General features: G+C 42.3%; 1 protein-coding gene across 1 annotated transcript in view; it reads left to right on the forward strand.

Moving 5' to 3' along the window:
- LOC139536244 (carbohydrate sulfotransferase 11-like) overlaps positions 1 to 9,799 on the forward strand; it is a 30,118-nt gene extending 20,319 nt beyond the window's left edge. Inside the window, exons 2-3 of the mRNA XM_071336601.1 lie at positions 2,367 to 2,449; positions 8,146 to 9,799. Of these exons, the coding sequence (XP_071192702.1) occupies positions 2,367 to 2,449; positions 8,146 to 8,991 (929 nt within the window). The 3' untranslated portion in view covers positions 8,992 to 9,799. The remainder of the gene's footprint in view (positions 1 to 2,366; positions 2,450 to 8,145) is intronic.
- Positions 9,800 to 10,516: the final 717 nt, after the last annotated feature.

The following is a 10,516-nucleotide window of genomic DNA, read 5'->3' on the forward strand; positions in this document are numbered from 1 at the left end:
GACCCATAGCTGCGCCCCTGCCCAATCATGTGAAATCCATAGATTTGGATTAATGAATTTATATAAATTGACTGATTTCCTTCTATGAACTGTAACTCAGTAAAAACATTTAGCATTTTATAATTTTGTTCAGTATAGTTGTCACGGCTCTTGTCGGAATGCATGGACCAAAACGCAGTGTGGTAAGTGTTCATGATGTTTTATTAATCAAAAAACACTCGAACAAAATAACAAAGAGAAAAAAACGAAAAAACAGTTCTGTCAGGTGCAGACACTAAACAGAAAATAACTACCCACAAAACCCAAACGAAAAAGGACAACTTATATATGATCCCCAATCAGAGACAACGATAGACAGTTGCCTATTATTGGGAACCACACCAACATAGAAATAAAGAAACTAGAATGCCCACCCTAGTCACACCCTGGCCTAACCAAAATAGAAAATAAAAACCTCTCTATGGCCAGGGCGTGACAAGTTACTGAAGTCTTGCTAACTAATTTAATTTTAATTCATAATCATGTCAGTAGCTGAATTCTCCATTATTGTACATTCCCTTAAAGGTAACACATTTTGTCTTCTATGCCATTTATTATGTAGGGTTTTTGAAGTTATGCTTGATGGTACCGAAATGTAGAACATAATCTCAGCCATGTCCTGTCTGTCTGCACCCTCACCTACCCCTCCCCTGCCCTGAGGGACCATATCTGTGACTCTTTGTCTCTTCCCAGCTAACAAATAATGTTCTGAGAACCATATGTGTCTTAGAGCTTGGTGGGAGCATGGTTGTCCTTTGGTTATTTTGCATATAACCTTCCCACAACGTTCTGGGAATGGTGCAAGATAATTGCTTAGCTTTGGAACATTCTCAGCACATTTAAGAAACTTGACAAAATAACATTATTTTGAAATACGTTAAATAACGTATTTCATTACTTCAGCAGAATGTACTGTAAGCTAGCAGTGTTATTGAAAGTCTTATTGAAACATTCAGTGAAAGTTAAGATATTCAAAACACTCAAAATAACCTATAATCTTCATTCTCAGAACGTTATTAAAACCTCCCAGGAAAACTTTAAAGGAACCAGATTATAATGTTCTCAGAACCTCCCAGCAACGGAAAAACAAAAGTCCCAGATTTTCACTTCCATTCTCAGAACGTTTAAAAAGTATACAGTTTTACTGGTCAGGAAACTCATGGCTTCGATCCCAGAACCAATGGGAAACCAAAAACTTGCGCTCCCACAACTACCAAGGAACTAAAAGAGCAACAGCATATGAAATGACAGCAACAACAATCTAAACGCCATGTCATGTTTCTTAAAGGAACTCTAAAGTAGTCACAGAGGTTTTCTACCTCTGTTTATACTCCATCTGCCCTCTTGGTTTTCTCTCATTGCTATGCCTCAGTACCCATGTGGTTTCGGGATTTTCCCTTTTTTCCCTCTCCTCAGCTACTTCCATAAAGGAGAGCTGTTTTCTGCAGTGTTGCTGCGTTGTATGTTTAGCGGAGCGCTACAGTAAGAGGTACATTAGTAGTCTGAATGGATGCACAGTCTTTTTTGAGGCCTGGTTTCTTCTCTTCCTCTTCTGTGTGTTTCTATGACAACCTGTAGTGTTGTATAAGATGTCGTTTTGGGTGTGCACCTGTGTGTTGGGGTTTAATGACCCTCAGGTGTGTACAGTTGAGCAATAAGGCCCGAGGAGGATGTGGTATATGGCCAATATACCACGGCTAAGGGCTGTTCTTATGCACGACACAATGCAGAGTGCCTGGATACAGAGCTTAGCCATGGTATATTGGCCATATACCACAAACCCCTGAGGTGCCTTATAGCTATTAAAAACTGGTTACCAACGTAATTATAGCAGTAAAATGAAACGTTTTGTCATACCCTAGGTATACGGTCTGATATACCACGTCTGTCAGCCAATCACCATTCGGGGCTCGAACCACCCAGTTTATAATATGTAATAAATGACCCATTGGCGAGTTTCTCCTCTGGTTTCCCTGAGATTCTCAATGGTACTTGTCTTTGTTATTAGGATGTAGGAAAGTGTCGGGTTGTTGTTGTATTCATACCTTTACATTTAACATGGTTAATGATTATCCCCCTTAGGAAGTTGTAATTTAGCTCGCTTATCAAGCATTTGGCTCAACATAAAATTGACATGACATTTGCATTTAGATGAGAAAATCAGTATTAAGCTGCCGTACCTCATGGGTTGCCACAATGGCATTCCATGTACTGTATATACCAAATCAGAATGCAGCAGAGATACAGACTCCGATGGTCTTGAGTGTGTACTGTAGGTAATATGCCTGTGTTGACCTTGACGTGTGTACCCGTCTGCATTTTCTCAGCCTCAGCACAGGGTAGTGGGAGGAGCAGCGGCCAGGGGAAGTCATGGAGGAGTCCACTCCAGACGCTCTATGACAGTGACCAGGTAAGTCCTGCCCACTACCAGGTAGGATTCACGTTGATGACCACTGAACTTGTTTTGGTCATGTTTTATGAGTTAGAATAGGTGATTTGTGAAAATAAAATTATTGGTAAGCTATTCAGTACTTACTGCTTACTTGCTGAAAGTCTCTTATCAGTGTTTCCCCTATATTAATTTAACTGCCGCCACTCCAAAAAATTATAAATGTTTTATTTTATATATAAATAAATAATTGTCGGGATGGTGAAATATTTTCAGTGTAAACTTAAATGACTAAAACCAGATATAAAGTATATATAAAGATAATGGAGCCAAATATTTTTTTTAATAAGATCATCTTTGAGAACTAACAATCACCAAAATAAAAACTAGACAGTCAGGGAGAATCTAAAATGTTAAACATTTCATTGCATGGGGGCCCAGCTGATTTTGTTACGTTTGAGTCACTCAGATAACACCGAATAAGCCATGACAAAATGTGTATAATTGCAGGAAATTAGCTTTAAAACAGCAAAATGCTGTCTCTGTGGCCAGGAGAAGGGCCTCAACATTTATTTGGATCGTGGATCGCACCAGTGGCCACACCCATTAACACCCATTTTTGGTTGTGGATCGCACCATTGCAACCCCCCCCCCCCCCCCCCCCCCTGAAAAAGTCCTAGAGTAAACACGGCTTATAATGTGATGGTGTTAACAACTGGAAATAAGAGTTCTCTTGTCAGCTTTCCTCAACCAATATTACATTTTTCAAGCAACTGCAGTATGATGATTAACATCTTTGGCATCTATGGGAATTTTGCCAGTGTAAGCCCCTAATAAAATACATTTCCAATCCATGTTTAGAATAATTCTGCTTCTGAAGTTACTGGTTTGTCTGTAAAAGCAGATTTAGATGAAATCATCATCATTAATCACCCATTGCTTCTACAGATGTTCCTCATGCTCCAAGGGTTTGGGTGTCTCACAATCTGTACTAATTTCAAGCCTTTCAAACTGTCTCCTGTAGTTACTAGTGACTGTCAGTGATTGATACAGGTGCAACCCTTGACCTTTCTGATGTTTTTGTTTACCGTCTAGTTAGGGTTGGAAAATTCCAGTAACTTTTCCAAAATTCCCAGGTTTTCCAGAAATCCTGTTTGGATAATTCCTGGAATCAGGAGGGAATAAGCAGGAAATCCGGCAATCCCCCAACCAGGGTATCTGGAAATGTTGGGAAAGTCACCGGGATTTTGCAAGACTTTGTCTACTACAAACAAAAGCCCTGACTTGACGATTCCAGACTGCAGTCAGACATTGGTTAGCAAAATCAAATTATTTTGGACAGGCACTTGATTGAAAAATATAAAACTGTCTCTTATAAAAAATTATAACCCTGGATTTGTCTCTATCTCCCGCCTCTCCTTCCCACCGTTGTATCTAGTTGGCTGGATGTCCTTTGGGTGGTGGACCATTGTTGATACACACGGTAAACTGTTGAGCGTGAACCCAGCAGCGTTGCAGTTCTTGACCCACTCAAACCAGTGCACCTGGCACCTACTACCATACTCCATTCAAAAGCACTTAAATATTTTGTCTTGCCCATTCACCCTCTGAGTGGCACACATACACAATCCATGTCTCAATTATCTCAAGGCTAAAAAATCCTTCTTTAACCTGTCTCCTCCCCTTCATCTACACTGATTGAAGTGGATTAAACAAGTGACGTCAATAAGGGATCATAGCTTTCACCTGGATTCACCTGGTCAGTCTGTCATGGAAAGAGCGAGCAGGTGTTCTTAATGTTTTATATACTATGTGTATGTAGCCTATAGAGTTGAATAGACTACTTAAGTATCCCATGTCATTCAACTTCAAAACAAATGTGTACAGTCAGTGTGTCACTATGACGGATTGAAATTTTGGTGTCAACTGAGGCCAAAGGATAAGCCCTGGGCCACAAACTCTCTACAATTATACAGTATGACATTACACAGGGACTGTTCCAGAACTAAGACTTGGAGAGAGCGTGAGAGAAATTAGCTTGGCTAGGGTACAGAAAAAGAAAATCTATAGGAGTGAGCTGTTGCCAATTATATCTCAGGGAGGGGAGTCCGAGGCCCATGCAAAAGGACTGAAGAACTCCTAAAGACATAATTTACTTTAAATCGCTGGCGGTTTTATTTTTGTTATTTTGCACTTAGCTCGTCCAAAGTGGAACCCTGTGGTGTTGCGATACTCTGGGGAAAGGGTTTGAATTTATGAAGACAGATAGCAAAACTGGAAGATCTTTATAACCAATTGTATTAATTTTACTTCTCTGTATATGCCTACAATAATATTTTGTTGGATCACTAAAGGGTGTAATTACTTCTTACAAGAAGTTTAACCTAAGCAAATGTTTTACAATGCATGTAGAGTTGACCTTGCATGCGTCAGTTACCCCTAGGTTTACAAGGAGCACGTTGTATCTACTTGAGGTAAATCGTAGCCAACAGGGACGACTCCAGATAAGAGTATGTGCCATTAAAATACATTTTGCTCCACAAATGAAGATACACTATCAGTGATAATGAATGACATTGACAAGTTACCTTGTGCCTCTGATGACAAAGATAAAGTAATAGTTGACTTGAGGTTTTACTTGAACTTCTGCCGTGACAAAATTGTTTGATAGAAAGATGTAACTACCCAGCTACACAGTGAGTGAAGCCTCCATTAGCATCGGTGTTGCCTGCTCCAGTGTGTCCTTGATATTTCAGTGTCAACAGTGTCTTCTCAAACCAGGACAGAGGACGACACATGCCACCAGACACTGAGGCAAACTGAGAGCCTCCGCATTTTGCTGAGTAAATACAGGAGAGAGTAAATACAGGAGAGAGTAAATACAGGAGAGAGTAAATACAGGAGAGAGTAAATACAGGAGAGAGTAAATACAGGAGAGAGTAAATACAGGAAGGAAGACACGTTGAACTGGCTGAACTGTAGTGTTAGTACAGCGGTGTGTGGATGGGAGAGATTGAATGTGATTAGGACATCCAGCTGCAGTGTTTGTGTGTGTGTTACAAGAGGGAGAGAGATGGGTCAATAAAACTCAACTATGAAGTTTGACAAACAATAAGATCATTTAGAGAAGCTGTTATTTAGTGTCATTCAGGACGAACATACTCTTCTCTTGGTTGCAGACTCCGTAATGCACACATTTTCAGATTATTTTCTACCTCTCCTCATATTCTCTCAATTTCTTGGAAGACGTCAGCATGACGTCAAAACGCCAGTCACCTGTTCGTATCCTGTACAATGGATTAAAGTGAGCTAAATTCAATCTGCTTCTTTTTGATGAGTGCTCCAACTCCTTTCTACCTCAAATTTGTCCTTTTGGAAATGTTTCTTGCTAAGCCCTTCTCATGATTTTTGTCATTGTTGTTGAGCACCCCTCCTTTCCTTTGTATGCCGAAACATGAAGGTCCACCTGAACTCTCAATTTTCTGGAGATTAACTACATTGGACAGATTATGCCCATTATGGTTAATCTCCCAGACATTTATACTACTGCATAAGCATGTAGCTAATTCCTTTTCAGAATACATTTTTTCTGTGGGGGTAAATTCAAGGTGTTGATTTAATTATATGAAGTGACATTGGAATGCGAGGAATACACCAGCTCTGTCAGGAGGAATGGGCCAAAATTCACCCAACTTATTGTTGTTGGGTGAGAAGCTTGTGGAAGGCTACCTGAAACGTTTGACCCAAGTTAAACAATTTAAAGGCAATGCTACCAAATACGAATTGAGTGTATGTAAACTTCTGACCCACTGAGAATGTGATGAAAGAAATAAAAGCTGAAATAAATCATTCTCTCCTCTATTATTCTGACATTTCACATTCTAAAAAAAAAGTGGTGATCCTAACTGACCTAAGACAGGAAATTGTTATGAGGAATAAATGTCAGGAATTGTGAAAAACTGAGTTTTAATGTATTTAGCTAAGGTGTATGTAAACTTCCGACTTCAACTGTAAGGTCCCACAGTTGACAGTGCATGTCAGAGTAAAAACCAAACCATGAGGTCAAAGGAATTGTCCGTAGAGCTCCGAGACAGGATTGTATCGAGGCACAGATCTGGGGAAGAGTACCAACACATTTCTGCAGCATTGAAGGTCCCCAAGAACACAGTGGCTTCTATCATTCTTAAATGGAATAAGTTTGGAACTACCAAGACTCTTCCTAGATCTGGCTGCCCGGCCAAACTGAGCAATCGGGGAGAAGGGCCTTGGTCAGGAGGTGACCAAGAACCCAATGGTCACTCTGACAGAGCTTCAGAGTTCCTCTGTGGAGATGGGAGAACCTTCCAGAAGGACAACCATCTCTGCATCATTCCACCAATCAGGCCTTTATGGTAGAGTGGCCAGACGGAAACCACTCAGTAAAAGGCAGATGACAGCCCGCTTGGATTTTGCCAATAGGCACGTAAAGACTGAGACCATGAGAAACAAGATTCTCTGGACTGATGAAACCAAGATGAAACTCTTTTGCCTGAATGCCAAGCCTCACGCCTGGAGGAAACCTGGCACCATCCCTGCGGTGAAGCATGGTGGTGGCAGCATCTTGCTCTGGGGATGTTTTTCAGCAGCAGGGACTGGTAGATGAGTCAAGATTGAGGGAAAGATGAACAGAGCAAAGTACAGAGAGATCCTTGATGAAAACCTGCTCCAGAGTGCTCAGGACCTAAGACTAGGGCAAAGGTTTACCTTCCAACAGGACAACAACCCTAAGCACACAGCCAAGATAACGTAGGAGTGGCTTCGGGACAAGTCTCTGAATGTCCTTGAGTGCACCAGCCAGAGCCTGGACTTGAACCCGATCAAACATCTCTGGAGAGACCTGAAGAGATCTCTGGAGAGACCTGGAGAGCAGCAACGCTCCCCATCCAACCTGACAGAGCTTGAGCGGATCTGCAGAGAAGAATTGGAGAAACTCTCCAAATACAGGTGTGCCAAGCTTATAGCGTCATACCCAAGAAGACTCAAGGCTGTTATCGCTGCCAAAGGTGCTTCAACAAAGTACTGAGTAAAGGGTCTGAATACTTATGCAAATGTGATATTTCAGTTTTTTTTTTATTCACATTAACAACATTTTCTAAAAACCTTATTTTTCTTTGTCATTATGGGGTATTATGTGTAGATTGACAAGGAAAAAAACGATTTAATTAATTTTCGAATAAGGCTGTAATGTAACAAAATGTGGAAAAGTCAAGGGGTCTGAATAATTTCTGAATGCACTGTACATGAAGTGTCATAGGGGTTAGTTCTGGAGCCAACAATATTTAGTTCTGGAGCCAACACTATTTAGTTTCTGAGCCAAACTCCTTTAGTTCTGGAGCCAAAACACTTTAGTTCTAGAGGCAAAACATATTAGTTCTGGAGACAAAACCCTTTATAGATTGTTCAGCGCTTGTGCTCAGCCTCCTGACATGACATATTTTTGGTGTTCTCCAGACCAGTTTCTTGTCATCTAATGAACAATGAACAATGTTGAAACTTGTTCATGTGTTAACATGTTAAAATATGTCAGTGTGTTCAGTGACATGGATATAAAAATGTATCCCCGAGCAATAATCACTTGCCATCTCATTTCCTACTCTCCTCAAGCTCAATTAACTGTTAAACCACGCTGAGCCGTGTACCATTTGTGTCAGTGTCTGGAATCCTCTCCTCTCTTACAGCTGGAGCAGTCGACGGTGCAGGTGACCCACCAGGGTCGGCGGGAGCTGCTGGAGGACGCCTGCCGCTCGTACACGCGCAAGCGTCGCGTGCTCATCCCCGAGGACCTCAAGCACGTCATTGTGGATGACCAACACGGCCTGCTCTACTGCTACGTGCCCAAGGTGGCCTGCACCAACTGGAAGCGTGTCCTAATGGTCCTGACAGGCGCCGCTGGCCCCCACCGCGACCCCCTCGCCATCCCCGCCAATGAGGCCCACGTGCCTGGCAACCTGCGCACCCTCTCTGAGTATTCCACCTCTCAGATCAACCAGCGGCTGCGCTCCTACCTAAAGTTTGTGTTCGTGCGTGAGCCCTTTGAGCGGCTCGTTTCGGCTTACCGCAACAAGTTTACACGCAGCTACAACACGGCCTTCCACAAGCGCTACGGCACCAAGATCATCCGCCGGCACCGGCCCAGCCCACAGGCTGAAGCGCTGGAGCGGGGAGACGACGTCTCCTTCGAGGAGTTTGTCTACTACCTGGTGGACCCGGCCACACAGCGCGAGGAGCCCTTCAACGAGCACTGGGAGCGCGTGCACTCGCTTTGCCACCCCTGCCTCATCCACTACGACGTGGTGGGCAAGTACGAGACGCTGGAGCAGGACTCCCGCTACGTGCTGCAGCTGGCTGGGGTGGAGGGCCAGGTGACTTTCCCTGCCTCGGCCAAGAACACCAGGACTACGGGAGACATGGCCGCTCAGTTCTTCAACAACATCAGCCCCTTCTATCAGAAGAAGCTGTATAACCTCTACCACATGGACTTCCTGCTGTTCAACTACTCCACGCCGGAGTACCTGAAGTTTTGATGACGTTACGCTTCTTAGGAGGAGCCTTAGTTTGAACCATCTAGCATAAGCACTACGTCATGTAGTTGGAAGCGTGACATTGTGCCCGGCACCACTAGCTTATTGCTTGTGATGTATAGCTGATGTCAGCTCTTCTGGCGGCTTTTAACAGCTGTTGCTTATAACAACATTATGTATAACCTGTGACAGAGGGTTCAAAAGAAGTGGTACAGACACTTTTAACATGGGTCCCGGGACTCTTCAAAGCACAGTAATGTTTATTACAGAGAGGACTAACCTGGTGAAATATAAGGAACTAATGATATCTTTCATATCAAAAGTGAGAGTGGCCTTAAGATGAGACAATGGGGAATGGACACTTAAGATGAAGATGTTGTACTGTTAGCAATGAGCCGATGGAGATTAAATGATTGCTTCTGTATGTGTAAAATGCACCTCAAGTGCACATTAACTCAAAATGACCAAACTTTGACACTACCAACAAACTTTGGTTACAATTATTATTTTTTCTTTCAAAGTTTATTTTGTCACCACCCTTCTACAGTAAGACTAAAAGGAGCGCAGGCTATCTGAAGTAATAGGGGTGCTGAACGTCTCTCTATTAGTGCCTTATGACTTAAAGGTGTATGACATCCTCTGGAAATTAGTGTTTTCCTTATACTGTAGAGAGTTGACTCTCATTGGACGGTTTATTTATTGTGATATTTGTGTCCCAATGTCAACAAACTGCAGATAGACCACACATTTAGACATTAGGAATAACTACCATAACCTCAGACAGTCAAATAAACATATTTAAGCAGTTTTTGTGTGTCTGTGTCTGGAATGCTGGCGTAGCAGTCAACACAATGGGTAACAATCCATCTTTGCAACATGTTGAATTTACTGTGTATGTTTGAAATATTGAGGTCAAATCATGCAGTTTTATAGGTCCTGTGAACAAAGGTATGAGAAGAGAGCCCTTTCACTGCATTCAAAACAGAGTTGTGTCCAATTGTACAGGTAATAGTTTTATCAGTCTTGATGTCAATACTCTTCACATTATGCTAGTACCAACAGTGACCCTTCTGGAGGCTTGGACACCTGTCTGATAAAGTCTACCGAAGACAAGGCCCCAACATGTCTCTTACTTTGATAGTTCAGTGAAATTACATTTGTTGGCAGTGGCTAGTTTAACAAAACCAAAAGTGTGTAATGCCGTCACTCCTTGTCCACAAACCGCTTTCAAGGTAAATAAATCAATATCGTAACATGTAATTTTTTCCAAACTATCCCTTTAAGTAAAGGTCTAGCCATTTGTCACAGGCTTCACTCAATCTGGATACCTGTCATGTTCTCTGACACAATGTCAACACGGCACTTCTAGGGTATGTGCTCCACAGCCGAGAGACACGAACCTTGACCCCGACACGGTTCTATCCCTACAGCATGGGCATCGCTTTATGAAAACTGTGGTTTTGGTAACGTTTTACCGTGTGTGTGTGAGAAATAACTGTTGGGGTGTTCAGCACAGGTATTTATGTCC

Source organism: Salvelinus alpinus, chromosome 12 (genome assembly GCF_045679555.1).
Source record: "Salvelinus alpinus chromosome 12, SLU_Salpinus.1, whole genome shotgun sequence".
Lineage (NCBI taxonomy): Eukaryota > Metazoa > Chordata > Actinopteri > Salmoniformes > Salmonidae > Salvelinus > Salvelinus alpinus.